The sequence below is a fragment of the Eumetopias jubatus genome, unplaced genomic scaffold (genome assembly GCF_037043125.1).
Source record: "Eumetopias jubatus isolate StellerSeaLion01/CBP00866 unplaced genomic scaffold, mEumJub1_p1.0 scaffold_3, whole genome shotgun sequence".
In the NCBI taxonomy this organism is placed as follows: domain Eukaryota; kingdom Metazoa; phylum Chordata; class Mammalia; order Carnivora; family Otariidae; genus Eumetopias; species Eumetopias jubatus.
Genome location: NW_028274809.1, coordinates 109,852,279 through 109,870,159, shown reverse-complemented (window position 1 = coordinate 109,870,159; position 17,881 = coordinate 109,852,279). Strand labels below are relative to the sequence as shown.

At 52.6% G+C, this 17,881-nt stretch overlaps 1 protein-coding gene across 1 annotated transcript in view; it reads right to left on the bottom strand.

Annotated features, from left to right (window-relative positions):
- The window catches only part of MYO7B (myosin VIIB), an 82,605-nt gene that overhangs the window by 47,783 nt on the left and 16,941 nt on the right, over positions 1-17,881 (bottom strand). Inside the window, exons 6-15 of the mRNA XM_088021968.1 lie at positions 17,403-17,545; positions 16,631-16,744; positions 14,744-14,897; positions 12,182-12,258; positions 10,875-10,994; positions 10,425-10,567; positions 8,136-8,346; positions 7,287-7,422; positions 2,611-2,774; positions 203-340 (exon numbers count right to left, since the gene is read on the bottom strand). Coding sequence (XP_087878094.1) covers positions 203-340; positions 2,611-2,774; positions 7,287-7,422; positions 8,136-8,346; positions 10,425-10,567; positions 10,875-10,994; positions 12,182-12,258; positions 14,744-14,897; positions 16,631-16,744; positions 17,403-17,545 — 1,400 coding nt within the window. The remainder of the gene's footprint in view (positions 1-202; positions 341-2,610; positions 2,775-7,286; positions 7,423-8,135; positions 8,347-10,424; positions 10,568-10,874; positions 10,995-12,181; positions 12,259-14,743; positions 14,898-16,630; positions 16,745-17,402; positions 17,546-17,881) is intronic.

Below are 17,881 nucleotides of genomic sequence, written 5' to 3'. Positions count from 1 at the left end.
TATCCAAAGCCCTGCCAGTTCCCGATCTTTGAATGGCCTAGACGGGTCACCTTACTTCAGTGTCCCCATCTCTAAAATGGGGGCAGATAGCTCTAATGCTGACCACTCCCTGATGAGGGAGTGACGTGACCCTAGATGCCATCAGACTCATCTAATAGATGCCCCCCCGCCCCCGTGCGTGACCCCAGCCTCCCCTCATTACCAGTGGCTTTTTGTACTCATTGGGTTTGATGCAGCGGATGAAGTAGGGCTGGCAGCTGGTCAGGATTTTCATCAGCTGGTCCAGGGACTTCTTGAACTGGCCTGCCAATGTGGAAGGCTGCTTGCTGGAGTCTGCGGACTGCAGGCAGAAGCACAGGCACAAGTGGGGGGCTGGGGAGCTCGGCCTGGGGCGCAGGTGACCCAGATGAGGGGTTCTTCCAAGGTCCCACAGATGGGTGGGGCTGCATTCTTGCAGCCCCTCACGCATTGGCCCATCATAGGTTCTGGTGAGTAAGATGGGGCAAGGTATCCTGTCTAGGAGTGGGGTCCCCCAAGTGGGGTGTACGAGATGATACACCAGCGTGGGAAAGAATGTGAGAACAGGCAACATTCACTTTTTACCTCTACCCTTCTACGATTTCAGTTTTTCTATTGGTTTTGTATGTTTTTTAAAAATGTTTTATAGTGCACATTGTAAACATTGTAGTACATGTATATAGTTTTAAAATAGATGTAACAAAATCATGGATGCAAAAGGAAACAAGCGCAAGCCCCCAGCCGGCTCAGGGTGTGTTTTGTGCAATGCTCACCTTCGGTGATGCTCCCTGATCAAACCCTTCCCAAGTCAAATGCACCCGAGCAAAGGTATGTATTGCCAAATTGCATCAACTGGTGACACGTGTCTTAACACTTCTGAGAAGAGGATGCAATCACTGGCACCTTATAGTAACAACAGGCAGCATTTTCTTGTTGTCCTGGTTTGTAAAATAATGTGCATTTCCCTTGCTGTCATCTTGTTCCCTGAAATCCCTGGGACATGCTCTGGGGGCCCCACAGAGGCAGGACAAGCCTGTACTCTGGCCTCAGCTGTGGAGAGTTTAGCCTGGCTCAGTGATACAGAGGGTCCAGCCTGGCTCCAACTGGTTCCAGACCCGGGCAATTCCTGCCCAGCCTCACGGCTCCTTGGTGCCTTCGCAGGCTGGCTCTGCACATGGTCCTGCACATGGTGGGTCCTGGGCACTGAGGTCTCAGGAGAGGCCTCCTGCAGTGGTTAGGTGGGGCATGATGAAAGGCCAAGGGCATCTCAGCATGGCCAGTGCTGAATGCCTGGCACAGAGGGCCGTTTCCTCTGCCTACACCCCAAGTTCCCGAGCCACTCAGCCGGCCCCGTCTCCCTGCCCAGGGGTAGGGGAGCTCCTCCTGAGATGATTCATGGGGCTTTTCTGGAACAGTCATTCTTAAGGGGTGGAAGCTTGGCAGGGAGGGGGTGGGCAGACCCTCACCCTGCCAGGAAATCCTAGGCTGCCCTGAGCAGCACTGGGGACTCTCTGCTGCCCACCTTTCTGGCCAGCAGCCTTTAGCACTGCTGCTGCCACACCACACAACACACATCCCGTACCACACACACACACACACACACACACACCACATACCATACACTGACCACACACATCACACATACATACCATAGACACACACCCCCATACATACCACACACCCTATAACACACACACACACACACACCATACACTTACCACACACATCACACATACATACCATACATACCACACACCCCATAACACACACACACACCATATACACATCATACATACTGTACCACACACACACACCCCGTACCACACACACATACACACACACCACATACCATACACTTACCACACACATCACACATACATACCATACATACCATAGCACACACACACACACACACACACCATACACACACATCATACATACCATACCACACACACACACACACACCATGCATCACATGTCACATACACATGTCGCACACACATACACCACAAATACCATACCACACATGCATCTCACACATCCCATATACACCCCCTACACCCCATAGCACACCACATATACCGTATGTACCATAGCATGCACACACCACATTATCCTATACCACATACACACACCACACACACCACATACATCACACAGAATGCACCCCACACCTCCCACCCCCATGCACACCAAATACCACACATACCACACACACCACACGTATCCCCCACAGACACCACACAAAACACACGCACTGTACACACATACCACACAATACACACATCACACACACACATAACATATGCACAGAGACCAATATAGAAAACTAATATTAACAAAAGCAGATGTGGCCCCACCAGACCACCACGCACTCGGAAGCAGGCACATCCATGTACACCTGTTCCCTTTTACTGCCATCCACACAGCAACAGCAACACCCCACTCCTGTTTTGCACTCACTTATGGGCCCTGACTAAACAACAGAGACCCCAGGTGATAGGTCTTCTGTGTGCGTGCATGTCTGACCCCTGAGGCCCTAAGGGCTGAGAAACAAAGGAGGCATTGGCAGGGCCACCCATCAGAGCCCACCTTGAAAAGCTGGCTCCCTGCCTTCGCCCGGATGATGGTACCATGGCCCAGCTTGGTCCCTGCTGACTCCAGCTTGAATATCTCCCTCAGGAACTTGTTTTTGGAGGAGTAGACCAGGGTGAGGATATCTGTGCTCAGCACATCTCGATTCTTCTCCAGGAAGCCTGTGGGGGAAGCAGAGCCCACCCGCAAGCCCAGTTCAGCCATCCCCTCTGACCCACAGGGCAAGGGGGGGCAACAGGGTGGGGACTCTGGTCACCCCAGGATGCCCGGAGGAGCCCCCACTGAAGCTGCCCTCTCCACGCCTCCCTTGACCTCCCTGTCTAGCCGGAGAGTTCCTGCACCCAGGCGTGCACTTGGCTCTGCCCAGCACCAATGTGTCACACCCACATCTAAACCTTCCAACCCCCGCACCTGCCATCCCCACCACAACCCCCTGTCTAAGCCACTGCCATTCCTTCCGCCTGAATCGTTCCTTTGATCACAGCCCACCCCTCTGCTCTCTGTCCCACCCTTCCCGGTTCATGGCTAGGACTGTCCTAAAGCCACACACTGCCGTGTCACCCTGCCTGAACCCTTTCTCTGCTATCCTGCCACCAGAGCACGCCTTCCTCATCTCCTCCTTCCTCAACTCCCGGGGCCCCTGTGGTCCTGCACTCCACTGGTGCCCAAAGCACCCCAGAGGCCCAGGCTCTCCCACCACCTCCAGGCCCCACCAGCCGCTGCTGGACACTCTTCCCTGCTTATCCAGCCCGGCCAGCTCCGGCTCATTCTTCAAGACCAGCTCAAGCATTGTCTATTCCCGGAGGCTCCCCAGGGCCCTCCTCGGGGCTCCCCTGGCCTCTGTGGGACCTTTCTCATGGGCCCTACTGCTCAGGTCAGGGAGTCATCTGAAGACTTTCCCTCCACTTTGCCAGCCACGGCCCCCCCTTGGTGCACCATGGACAGGAGTGGCTCAGGTCCCTCGACACCTCCAGCTCCAGCCATCACTGGAACTGCCAAGTACACTCTGAAGCTGACCAGCAGCCACGGCAGATGGCAGACGGTGCATTCCTTCACATACAGTTTAGATTTCCCTGCAGCGAGATGCCTGGGGGCTCTCATCAGGGCTCTGGCCCACTAAATTTCCAGGTGACCTTGAGCAAGTCTGATGAGGGCAACTGCTTATTCATATATAAAGGAGCTAAAAAGAAAAGAAAGGACAGAGTGAGGAAGCCTCCCATCCCCACCAATAAATCCTGAAAATCTGGCAGCCTGGTATTGTTCAGGCAGCTTGCAGTCCAGAGAGGGAGGCATGGCCACTCCTGCCCTCGCCCCTGAGTCCAGATGCAACTCTGGGAGTATCTGCATACAGCCCCAGCTGGGGTCTGCGGTGGGGGGGTGGTTACTTCCAGCCTCCTGTGAAACTAGTGAGGGGTGGCAGCTACTCTGCTTTTCCTGGGAGCCCAAAATGGAAGGAGGATAGGCATTCATACCTCTTGTCTTACTGGCTCAAGGACAGGGTGGTGGCTTGCTGTTTAGGAGGTCCTTAGGGCACATTTCCCTCCTCATTATGAGTTTAAACTGCACAGGTCTTGGGTGTGAATGTGTGCCCTTAGGCAGTGTGTGCATGCGTGTGAGTGCGAATGTGCTCTCTAATAATAGGTTTAGGAACCAAGCAGGTCTGTGATTGCTAAGGAGGACTTGAGGGCTTGGGAGCCCCTAGCCCCTCCACCAGCCCTGTTCTGGGGTCCTGGAAGGTCCTGCTAGGGCCAGGGGCCCCTCCAGCCTGAAGACTAAGAATCCAGAAATTGAGGAGGGGCAGTGTTATAGGTTGAGTTGCATCCCCCCCAAATCCATACGTTGAAATTCTAACCCTCAGTACCTCTGAATGTGACTATATGTGGAGATGGGGCCTTTACAGAGGCGATTAAGTTAAAATGAGGCTATTTGGGTGGCAGTAATCCGGTGTGACTGGTGTCCTATAAGAAGAGATTAGAACACAGATGCACAGAGACACTGAAGATGCCAGAGACATCAGAAGGAACCAACCACAATGACACCTTAATCTGGGACTTTGGGCCTCCAGAACTGTGAGGAAATGCATCTCTGTTCCTACCTGGGGAGCTTTGGTTTGGCAGCCTTAGCCAGCTGCTAACACAGGCATGTCTCTGGGCATGGGTAAGAATGGATTTACCCTAAAGTGGGACACAGGATCACCGAGAAGGTGATGAAGAAGAGCTGCTTCTCAAAGCCAGGTTGGTGAGGGCTAGGGGCCTGCTGTAGGGCTACACTCCTGGGACTTCTAGGGATGACCCCACAAGGGCACAACCCTGAATTTCCTCTACCATTCTACCCCTTTAAGTCACCCCACCTTTCAGGGGGATGCTCTGTGCAAACCTACACAGCCTGGTGTGGGGTTAGGGAGACTGAGACGGGGGTGGGGTGGGGGGAAGGAAGCCAATTTTCCCCACCTCTCCCCCTAGTGCCTATGAGGGGGAAGGCACTGTACCAGGAGTTCCAGGGGCACCATGAGGCCTCACAGAACTGGGGGTGACAAGAGCAAGCATGTGCTGTGCACACAAACCCTTCTCCCAGCTACATGCTGGGGAGGCTGCCCTCTGCAGATGGAGGGTGAGCAGACACTTGGTGGCACTCTGTGCTTCTCCAGGTTTATGCAGAGCCTCACCAACCCGGGGTGTTCTCAAAGGGAGGATTGCATTGAGGCACCCCAGGCTCAACCCCCCAGTAGGCAGAGTAAGTGGGGCTTAGCTCATCAGCACAGCATGGCACTCGAAGAAAAACTAGTAAGCTCAGCTTTAATGAACATTAATAGAATTTTAGAAATTCAGAAAGTCTACAAAGAAGCTGTCTTAATCTTAGCATGCACAACAATAGTTTCATGTCACTTCAAATAATAAAACTTAGCCTTGAATTGTCCATGGAGGTTGGTATGGACTCAGTGTCTTGTGTTCTGGGACCCTGCAGGTCCCACTGGCTCTGGTCTCTCCCTTTCTGAAGAGCCCCAAAGCCAGGGTCAAGTGGGGACTAGGAAGGAGCCACCACCTTTTCATTGTACAACAGAAATGATCCCCTGACCTCCCAACACCTCACCTCTTCTATGTGAAAATGTCAGCCCTCCTACTGCCTTGTCTCTCCAACTGAAAAACATGCACGGATCATCCCTGACTTTGAGTTTCCAGTTAAACAGACTGGAGCCCCTCCTCATTTCTCCATATAAGCCACAGAGAGAGCTGCTACAGCTGCCTGACCTATTGTCCTGACCACAGCTGCACACTGACTACCTTTCTTATTTTTCTAAGCACACCAATAGGTTTAACCACCCCAGGCTTTTATTTCTCCAGTCAAAACCATGCCTGAGCCTATCATAGCATAAATAAAAATTAACTCAAAATGAATCAAAGACCTAAATGAAAAGTTAAAACGAAAAAAACTCTTGGAAGAATACACAGAGGTAAATCTTGGGTCAGACAATGGTTTCTTAGTCATGACACCGAAAGCATGAGCAACAAAAGAAGAAATAGATACTTGGACTTTATCAAAATGAAACACTTTTGTGCTTCAAAAGACACTATCAAGAAGTGAAAAGATGACCCAGAGAGCAGGAGAAAATATTTGCAAATTACATATCTGATAAGGTACTTATATCCAGAATATATAAAGAACTCTTACAACTCAACAATAAAAAGACAACTAATTAAAACATGGGCAAAGAGTTTGAAGAGACATTTCTCCAAAGATGATATACAAATAAGCAATAAACACATGAAAAGATGCTCAACATCATTATGCATCAGGGAAACACAAACCAACATTATACTGATAGACCACTTTAAAGCCACTGGGATGGCTAAAATAAAAAAAAAAAACAGACAATAGCAAGTGTTGGTGAGGATGTGGAAAAATTAGAGCCTTCATATGTTGCTGGTGGGAATGTGAGTTAATGCAGCCACTTTGGAAAACAGTTGGGTGGTTACTCAAAAAGCTAAATGTAGAATTACCATATGACCCAGTACATACCATAAAGAAGTGAAAACATTTGTCTACATAAAAACTTGCACATGAGTGTTCATGGCAGCATTATTCATAATAGCCAAAAGGTGGAAACAACCCAAATGTTCATCAAGTGACAAAGGGATAAATGAAATGTGCTATATTCACACAGTGGAACATGATCATACTGCAATATAAGAAACAATTTCCTGACACATGCTATGACATGGACAAACCTTAAAAACATTATGCTCAATGAAAGAAGCCAGCCACAAAGACTACACATTGCATGGTTCCATTTGTATGAAACGTCCAGAATAGGTAAATTCATAGGGACAAAAATTAGTGGTTGCCCAGGATTAGGGGAAAATGCAGCGTGATGACTAATGGGAGGTTTCATTTTGGAGTGATGAAAATTTTGTAAACTCATGGCAATCGTTACACAACTCTGTGAATATACTAAAGACCATTGAGTTATACAGTTAAAATGGGAGATTATATGGTATGTGAATGATATCTCAATAGAGCTAACACTAAAAAATGAAACAAACCATGCATGGTCCATACCATTCCCTCTGTCCCATTGCTTGCTCTGCAAAATGACCTTGTTCTCTCGGCTTTCTTCCCATGGCCTTCCTGGAATGATCCAGAAGGAAGGGGAAGTAGAGAGGAGCTGCACCTACCTTCTGTTTGGTAGTACACCTCGCCCGCAAAGTGGGCGATGCCAAATCTGGCATCATGGATGTTCCTGGGCTGCAAGTAGGCCTTGTTGTTGGCATGGACATTGTTCAGTTTTTGCAACATGGTGGTATCTGTCCCCTGGAAGAGCACAAACATCCTATGGGCCGATGTCCCAGAATCCAACCATGGGGAGGTCAGCTGGCGCATCCACAGGGCTCAGGGGCTCCCTCACAGGGGCAAAGCAACTGGGCTCAGAATGACTGAGGACCCTTCTACAGATGGGAAACTGCTGCCCAGGGATTGGTGACTGGTCGCAGTGAGTGAGGACCAAGCTGGGAGCAGAGACGGGGTCTGCCACCCTCCACCTGCCAGCTCTCCTTCTCCACTCTTCCCTACAATTATCCAGGGACCTGACCCTGGCTTCACCCTTCTCTGGACTCTGAGCTCTTACGGACTGCTTTGAAAATCTACCTCCCTAAGGACAGGCAGAGTTCCTTGAGGGCGAGCAGGCAAGCATTTCCATCTCTTGCACCCTTGCAGTCCTTGGCCTGTGGGTGCTTACTTAGCAAGCCCCTCCTGGGGTGAGTTCTTAGAGTAGATAATCAGTGACTGCAGGTCCTGCTGCTGGGGAGGGGGAGGTGGACTGAGGGAGGGGGGTCGGTGAGCCTCCCTGTAGGAGGTGGACCTAGCAGGCAAGGAGGTTGCTTAGGCTGGGGCTGGTCTGCTAATGCCTGGCAAAGGTTTCGGCAACCCAGGGACCCATGGGCTACCCCAGGGGAGTTTCCCAACCTCAAGGGCAAGAGCCATGAGCGGGGGTCTCCACCTGAGGGTCGGCAGGCTCAGGGGTTTACCTGTGGGAAGTGGCTCTCTTCGTCCAGGAGGGAGATGATGCTCATGGGCTTGAGGGCCAGCAGGTCCAGGGTGGGCCGATTGTCATTGTAGTGGATGTAGTCCCAGGCAATGTTCTCCGAGAGGTACTCCTCCTGCTCCATGGTGAACACGTGCTTCACGAAGAACTGCTGCAGGTGCTCGTTGGCAAAATTGATGCAGAGCTGCTCGAAGCTGTAGAGGGAATGCACACCCAGACGTGGAGCATGGTTAGTCCGGTCCCTGTCACCGCTGGCAGGAACCGCGGGCCACCAGCCATTTGCATCCAGCTGCACGTGCATGCCCACGGACGCACATCCCCACACACGTGTACTCCCTCTTCCCTCTGTCTCTGCCACCATCACCTCCTCCAGCCTGTGGCAAACAGACTACGAGAATGTCATCAAGAGACCTTCCTTAAGGGACCAGGTGACCCGTAGCAGCCCCAGCCCCAGGGGCAAGAGGCCTGGGTGCTGAGATGAGCTTCTGGAGACTCGGTAACAGTGACACCTGCTGGGCTCCTTTGCATCAGTCAGACATACTGTTTACTCCCGTCCCATTCTCTAGCTGCTCTTCCTCCCGGGCACCCCACCTTGGGAAATGATCCCTCCACTCATCACCCCTGGCTCAAGTCACCAACCAAGGAGTCATGCTTGACACCCTGCTTCCTCCCCAGTTCCAATCAGCTGCCAAAGTCTGGTCCCCGCTCTCTCCATCACAGCACCCTGACCTGTGTACTCCCTTCCACTCCCAGGGCAGAGGCCTGTGTCCAGGCCCCCTTATTCTCCCTGGGGAAACCCAGGGGTGGCCTCCAGGGGCTCTCCCTGCATCACCCCATCTCCACATGCCACTAGGGGGAGCTCTTTGTCCAGCAGGCCCCATTGTCTCCCTGCTTCCCGTCCTCCCAGGTTTCTCTGCTGTTTTCAGATCCCCTCAGACAGAGACATAGTACAAAGCCTTCCTGCATCTCCCAGGGAGTGGCCTGGGTCACTGTGGCCTCCTTCCCGCGATGCTGTGAAGGCACCCACTTCTTCCCTGCCTCTGAGTGGTCACACGTTTGCTGCCACACTCCTCTCTGTCCTCATTACCCGCCTAGTTCTGTTCAACCCTTGGCTCTCACTTAGGCCTTTCTTCCTCAGGATGGGTTGCCCATTTAGGCAAATCCTCATCATACCTGAGACTGGTCGTTCAACACCTGTTAACCCAAGAGGTGAGGGGACAGGTCCACCATGTCCCCCACTCCCAGCACGCTGCCTGGAGAGTGCTCACTGGCCACCTGCAGGAGGGGACTGCAGCTCTGTAGCAAACCCAGCTTTTGGCTCCTTCAGGGAGGGGCCCCTGTATAAATGACCGGATTCCCCTCAACCAATTATTTGTCCACCTCCAAGGTGTCTAACGTGCGTGGTCTGCTCAGCTTGTCCCTTTTGGGGACAGAAACCAATGATCTGAATCACACTTGAGTTTCCTGTGCCTGAGAGCTGCCCTGTACTGGGATTAGTTTCGCCAGCCCTGCGCATCCCCCTGGCGCACAGGGAGCAGGCCTTCGCCCTGCCCTCCCAGCTGCCTGGGGAGGCAGCAATCCCAGAGTGTCCCTGCTTGCTTGTCCTGAGGTCCTTGTTTTCCTCATCTGTTGTTCTCCTGCCACCTGATAATGCCCCAGGGCATCACTTGTCCTCATTTGGCTCCACTGCCTGACTCTTCAGCACCCTGTCCACCCCTGTCCCCAACCTTCATCAGTCCCAGCTAGGCATCAGTTTTCCGACCTGCTTCCTGCTCTGGCTCCTGGGCCTCCAGTCTGGGGTGCTGGGACACAGGGTCAGGGGTGTTCTGCCTTGCCTTACCCTTGCCAAACTCCAAAGTCAGGGTGGTCACACATCCCCTACTTTTCCCCATTGCCCAGCACAAGAGCTCATCTAAAGATGCAGTTGAATCAATGCTGCTGATTTCCATTTTCACCCCAGCCTCATGTGATCATTCACTTTATTCCTTAGGAGAGCAGACGGCTCAAGAGAGGTGACAAATGTTGGGACTTCAGCCTGGAGCTTGGGGATGCTTGTAGCTAGCTGTGTGGGGGTGTCAGGGGAGGTGCACAGACCGTCTCGCTGCAGACAGAGTCAGGCCTGCAGAGCAGACTTGTATCTGTGAAAAGGTAGGAGGGGTCCCTGCTCCCAGTCTCATCGAGGGAGGAACGGTTACCCTCTAGCTTGCTCAGTTAGAGAGGAGCTAAGCTGATCTCCCATTCTCTGAAAGCAGGTGAACTGAGATCTTCATACCTATTGTTCTGGAAATTTTCAAAGCCAAATATGTCCAGGAGGCCGATGGCTCTTCGCACATTTTTGGGGTCCTGGGCAGGTGGAGTGAAAATTGCAGTGTTGATCTTCTTGACAATCCACAGGAAGAGGTGCCCATAGATGCCCTGAGGAGACATGGGGTAAAGCCCATGGGCTTTGAAGCATAAGAGGAAGGTGGCCCCTGATCTCTAAGCTCACCTGCAAAGGCTGCATGCACACTGGATCTCATGGACCAACTGAGGGGCACTCTCCCTACTTTAAAGGCAAGAAGCTGAAGCCCAGAGAGGCTGGGAAGCCCACTGTCACCAGACAGGTGACTGGAAGAGTCAGGACTTGCCCAGCCATCTCTGCTCTTGCCTGCTTTTCCCCAGCAGGGCAAGGAGCTGTGTTCAATGGAGAGACACATGGGACCCTTCTCCCACAGCTCTGTACCTTGACAAAGGCGTCCCTCCGGTCTGCGGCCTGGGTGATGTTCAGGGGCCTGGTGACAAACTCCCCTCGGATGATGATGGAATGCTTGACCAGACAGTCCCGGAGTGCCTGGTACTCCACCTGGAAGGGCGGGTGGCAACTGGCATTACAGCTAACCGGGGGGGCAGGGCCTGGCTCCAGGGCTCGGACCTACTTAGGCCACATCTGGTTCTCTCTTGTGACCAAACACCCTATGCCCAAGGCCTGAGGGTGGGAGATGCCTGTGGGGCCATCCAGCAGAGCCAGGCCAGATGGAGGCTGGAGTCAGGGTCCTGGGCAGGCCCTGGCCCAGCTCCAGTCTAAGCACCAGGGTGTCAAGAGGGTTCAGGAAGGGTGCACAAGCTGGGTAGGTCCTGGGCATGCTGGCTGCTTGGTTTACCAGCTCTGTGCTAGTCTTGCAGAGGCTGGGGAAGGGGCTGGTGCCATAAGCAGACCTGGGAAAACAATGGGCGGGGAGGGCTCTGAGGCCAGGCCATTGGCCTCTGGATATGTCCCAACTGAAGCCACTCCTGCTTTGGCCTAAGGGAGCAAGAGGATTCTGGATGAGCCAGTCCCTCTCACCATGCAGGGAACACTGAGCCAGCAAGAACCCAAAGATCCCTGAATCAAATAAAGAACATTAGCAGCAAAATGTGATTGCTTTGCTTGTTTGCTTCTGATGTTATCAACTTCTCACCAGAACTGTCAATGGAGTGTGATGTGGACATTATAATGTCCCCAGGGCAAAGATATTTCTCCACCCAGTGCCTGCCATTCTTCCTCCAAGTCCAGGCTCTGTACTAACCTGGAGGGCTAATGGTATGAGCACATTCCACTTCCCCAGAACAGCACAACTCACGGAGAAGGTGGAGACTTGTTGAAGGGAGGTAGGGAAGGGTACAGCATAAGGGCCCTGGGCTATGTAGCCCTGTGGAGAGAGCTTGGGGACTGGGTGGGGTGGGGAGTGAGGATGCTGAGTAAAGGCCACTGAAGAACGGGGGAAGGGGGGGTGACACAGGAAAAGAGAAGAAATGTGTTAAAGCCAGACTGATCATTTCGTTGCTTTGTTAAAGATTAGCTCACACGGCTAGCCACCCTGCTTCCCACCCCCAATGCCTGCAGTGCCCAGATGGGTGCAGGGGTTGAGTTGAGAGCCTAGGGAGAGGGGTGGGGGGCAGGAGTGGGAGCCTGGGAAGGGTTAATGACAACCAGGGGTTGGGTGGCTATGAGCCCAGGCCCCTGGGGCCCCTCACAGACATGGAAGCTCGATGTCACAATGGCAGGGCTACCTCCAGTAACTTTAGCACAGTGGGAAAGGCCGGCGTGTCCATCACGTCAGAGGAATCCAGGTTCTCGAAGACAGCAGCTGGGGAGAGAAGCAGTAACCCTGAGTGGTGAAGCATCCTGAAGGGATGGGACAGGGGCCCCAGGAGGGCCTGAGCCTGGGGCAGCCCCAGATCCGGTTATTACAGGCACCTGTCCCTGGGTGGGAGGCACTGCTTCTCCCAGACCTTCTCTTTGGGAGACAAGGTCCCTGGGGATTACCAGCCCCTTTGCTGTGAAGGAATGTAACAAACTGCTTCCCCCCTCGGCTCAGTGAGATCATGGCTCTGCCTCAAAGGGAAGTTTGAAGAAATGAAGGCTGGTGCTGGTGTGGGTGGGGTGGGGTCTACTAAGGAAAAGGATGAGCGTCAGCCCCCTTCACTCTACTCCGCTGTCCACGGAAACCTAGGCATTCCTTCCTTCAGTCAGTCACATAAGCAGACATTAACAGGGCACAACTATAGGCCAGGCCCAGCCCTATTGTAAGAGTCTCCTGACTGGTCTCCCCAGTTCAGTCCCCATCTTCCAGCCACCTCCACCTCAGGGGGTCTGCCAGGCCTGCGGACAGGAGCAGTGTTGTTCCTGTGCATATATTTTTTCTTTTTTAAACTTGAATAAATTGTAAAATAAAGCATATAGATAAAAAAGTATATGGAACCCAAAGGTCCTGTGCTACTTGCTGGGAATTCCATAAATGGAGAGACCTGGCCCTGCCTGGGGTGCTGTGCATCCAAGAAGGGAGGCAGGAAGCAAATGATGGTGTCATATGCTGTTCCAGGTGCTGAGACCAAAGGGGGCCGGGACCAGCCCTACTGTCATTATAATAAATAATGACTCAGTTAACACCGTGAAACCACTACTACAGCCAAGATACAGAGCCTGGCCCACACCTGAAGCCCTCACAGTCCTTTCCTGCTAAGACCTGCGTTCCTCCCCACTCACTCATGGAAACCACTTCCTTGCTTTCCATTATCCTTTTACTACCTAAATATTGATCTGAAACAGCATTTAATTTCAGCTGTTTTTAAATTTTGTGTTAAGGGTGATCTAATTGAATGTCTGATCTACAAGTCCTGCATTCTTTGGTGCCTGGTTTCACCCTCAACATCACATTTGTAATACTCTTCCATGTTCCGATGCCCCCTGTGTACAAGTCAGTGCCCACCTCTCACCTGCAGAAGTGCCCAGTTCAGTTGATAAATCCTGTGGGCACAGTGACAACTCACCTGGAGTTTTCCTTATGTGGTGTTAGAGGGGGTTCAAGTTCATGGAACAGTTTACTGAAAAGTCTGTCCTTTCCTCACTGCTCTGTGAATGGGTGTCCTTCATGAATTCTAGAATCAGCCATTGTTCCTTCCAATATTGCCTTTGCCTCATTCTTTCTCTCTTTTCTTTTAGTATGTCAATTAAAAGTATGTTACTGTTTCTCTCTTGTCCTCTGCATCTCCTACTCTCTCTTATGTTTTCCACCCTTCTGTGTCTCCGTGCTGTGTCCTGACTTTTCCTCCACTCACACATCCCCTCTCCATGTGTATAAAACTAGCTTTTGGGGGCACCTGGGTGGCTCAGTCGGTTAAGCATCTGCCTTCGGCTCAGGTCATGACCTCAGGGTCCTGGGATCCAGCCCCACATTAAGCTCCCTGCTCAGCAGGGAGTCTGCTTCTCCTTCTCTCTCTCCCCCAGCTCGTGCTCACTCTCTCTCTGTCTCTAATAAATAAATAAAAATTAAAAAAAAAAAACCTGGCTGTTAAAACATCCATTGAGTTCTTCATTTTGGTTTTTATTTATTTATTTTTTTATATTTTAGAATTTCTATGTGGCTCCTTTTAAAATCTATAATGTCATCACATTTTCCATTTTCAGTTCCCTGTCTAAATTTTCAAGCTTGGCTTTTTCTTTTCTTGAACATAGCCACACGTAGATGCTTTGTGGTTTGTGTCCAATAATCCCAACATCTGAAATATTTGTGGCTCTATTTCTATTGTCTATTATTTCTGCTGGTGTCTGCTCATGATGTCTCATTTCCTCGTTCCTACTTATCTTTGGCTGCATGTTGGATGTTGAATTTGAAAAACTGTCTGAAGGAATAATGTGTAATCTAGGTTGATGCTATTTTCCTCCAGAGAGGAACTTCCATCAGATGCTTGGAGGCACTAACAGGCCAGGACACCCTGATGCCCAGACCACCTGAATGCTTACAAATGGGTTTGCAATTTCATGCATGGCTTTGTTTACTCTGGTTCACCCTTAACCTAAGGGGGTAGCCTTTTAGGGTCCCTGCTAAAACTGGGGGATGATCAGAGTTTTCATCTTTGGACAGTCTTAAGCTTTGACATCTTCCCTCAAACCCCATGAGACCTCCAAAATTGTAGCTATAATTTTCAATGCATTTTTCCAGGACAGGGTTAGACCATGTGATCTCGGCAGGCTCCTGAGGTGAGAACTTCCAGAGATTTCTTCCTCTTCCTGTCCCGGTCCCCCTTACTCTTCCTCCCCAGGGGGTGCAGTTTGAGTGGAAACAGCATTACCCATAAACTCCACGTTGCCCAGGTGGAGGATGGCTGCCAGCAGCTTGCTGAGGTCCCAATTCTCCGAATCGGAGAACATGAGGATCTTCATGGCGGAGCGGACGTGGGCATAGTCCTTGGCATCATTGAGGCCCTCACAGGAGGTGCAGTTTCCCTGGAGGATCGGGCACGTCAGCATTCTGGGGGCCACCCCCCACCCCACTTCCTCCATCATAGGGCTAGCAAGGCAGAGATGTGTCAGGGACTCAGCCAAGGGCCCCTAATAAGTGACACTTCATAGGTTCTGGGCGGGCTCTGAGAGGCCACCTGGAGGCCGCAGCTCCGAAAATGCACAAAATACTAACAGAGGTGGGATCATGATGACATAGACACAGCATTCCTGGGCTTTGCCGCCAGCGCCAGTATCATTCAGCGTCTCCGAGCCTCTATTTGTCACCCATCCCCAGTAACGCCTGCCTTACCCTCTCTGGGGAATCCTGGGAGTTCATTCCTTTAACAAACACCTTCCAGGGCTCCCTGTGCCAGGCCCTGGGCTACTTGCTGGGAATTCCATAAATGGAGAGACCTGGCCCTGCCTGGGGTGCTGTGCATCCAAGAAGGGAAGCAGGAAGCAAATGATGGTGTCATATGCTGTTCCAGGTGCTGAGACCAAAGGGGGCAGGCAGCATCACTACTGCGAAGCGGGGAGGGTGGGGAGCTTCCTGGAGGTGGCACCTGAGCAGCACAGGGAGCTGGCGGTCTAGGCAGTGAACAGCGGAGCTAGGCTGTGAGGTGGAGACAGGGACAGGGCTTGCAAGGAAGGTGGGGTCCAGAGGCACTTGGAAACCATGCCAAGGAGCCGCAGGGAGCCCCTGCAGAATTGTAGTCCAAGACGTGATCTGTCAGCCTTGCACCGTGGAAGGTCGGCAGAAGGGTTGGTTGGTAGGGGTCAAGCCTAGCGACAGGGAAGATGCGGGAGAAAACTACCACCATGATCCAGGAAGAAATGAGGAAGGCCTCTACGTAGTGAACACAGGAAGGGTTAGGCAGGAGAGATTCAAAAGGTGGAACTCCTTCATCCCCTTTTCAACAACCTTGAGCTGGCGCAGGAATGCAGCCCAGAACAAGAGCAAGGTCCCTGCTTTGCTAGAGTTCAAGTTCTACGGGCACCTACAAGGATGGGCGATTGGAATGAAACCGAGGAAGGAGAAGCGTGGCTACGACTCTCCGTCACCTACTGGAACCTCGGTCTGCAGGAGCCAGAGAAAGCTAAGGTGTGTAGGGAAGGACTATGCGTTCAGCAGAGAATAAGGAAGCACGCGGACAAGAGTAAGTCTCTGAGAGTCGTTAAGAACAGTAGAAGGGTGGAGTGGAAGATGGAAAAGGGCAACCCTCAATCCCTGCCTCAGGACTTTTCTGGGGCTGTAAACCACAGGCAGAGCAGGAACTTGCCCTCCTCTTTCTCCTTTCGCTTTTGAGAGAGGCGGCCCGGGGAGCGGGGAGAGGCGGGGCAGGGCAGTGCTGCGCTGAGAGCAGGAGGGGAGAGGCGGGACCGGGAGGGTAGGGCCAGGGGCTGCGCGAGGCAGTGCGGAGTGGAGAGAGGCGGGACGAGGAGGGCGGGGGCGGGGCGGAGAGAGGTGGACCGGAGAGAGGTGGACCCGAGAAAGGCGGGGTGGGTAGGGCAAGGGCAGGGCGGGGAGAGGCGGAGCAGCGAGAGGTGGGGCGAGGAGAGCAGGCGCGGGGCGGAAGGAGGTGGACCGGAGAGAGAAAGGGGCGAGGAGGGCAGAGGCGGGGCGGGGAGAGGTGGACCGGAGAGAGGCGGGGCGAGGAGGGCAGGGGCGGGGAGGGGAGGGGTGAACCAGAGAGAGGAGGGGTGGGGAGGACAGGGGCGAGCGGCGCGGGCCTTACCATGGTCAGGTAGTGGTACTCGGAGGGCGTCCCCAGGCTCAGCAGCTGCTTCTCCTCTTCGCTCATCCCCATGAGCATGGAGTAGAAGATGTGGTAGTTCCGCTCCTCCGGGGCCTGGTGAGGAAGGTGTTGCAGAGAGCCTGGTAAACATTCCTCCAGCCCTGTCCCAGCTCTGCTCCAAGGTCTGTCAACCAGATGTGGCTCTGGCATTGACCCAAGGGTCATTTGGCTCTGTGGATGTCCTCCTTCTGGGCCTCCAAGGCCAGCTTATGCCCACAGTCCTGTCCTAGAGGCTACCCACCAAGCCCAGCAAACACATGGCTCCCAGGCGCTTCCCTGCATCTACACTGCTCTTCCCAGCCCTGAAGACATCTTGCCTAAGTTGCAAGCTGGGAGTGATGCCAGGATCCAGTTCCTTAGCTGGTGACTGGCCTGGCCTTAAAATTAATTCTGGTAGAGGTGGATAGTAAGCACCAAAGAATGTAGAACATGATATAGATGGAAAATTCAAAACAGAAAATGTCATCATTTCTTTTTCTTGAATACTGGGAAAAGACCATCATTATCCCATTCTAGGGGTCCTTGGCCATCTCAGGGTAAGGCCAGGGTTCAGTGGCAGCAAACTAAGACCAATGGAGCTTTGGGGAGGTCCCTGAGGAGGTGTGAGAGTGATGGAAGGGAGCCTCTCTTGGAAGCCTCCTCATTCCCTGGCTCCGGGTCCCGGGCTGGGTGGAGGTTTCCCCAGGACCAGTGCAGCAGAGGGAGGCCTCACCTGCCGGCAGACCCGGGACTTCTCCAGCAGAAATTGCTCGATGCGTGCACCCTCGATCACCCCACTGGGGTTGAAGTGGATGTTGATATACTTCCCAAAGCGGCTTGAGTTATCATTTCGGATTGTCTTGGCATTTCCAAAGGCTGGGGGCCAGAGGGTGATGCCCATGATGGAAGCAGAGAAGAGAAAATTTACTTTGAGTGGGATCATCTGGGAAGGCTTCTGAGAGGAGGTGGCTGAGCCCAGAGTTGAAGGATGGGTAGCATTGCACTAGAAAGTGGTGACAGCCAAGAGTATGCTGAGAGGAAGACAAAGTGCAAGTAAAGGTGCAGATGTCAGTAAGCATGGGGTGTGTTTGCAGGGGTGAGGTTTGGCTGGAGCATACAATACAGGAGGAAAGCAGTGGAAGATAGATGGAACTAGTTAGTAGCATAGAGCCTTGAATGCCAGGCTAAGAAGTTTGGAATTAGTCTGTGGGT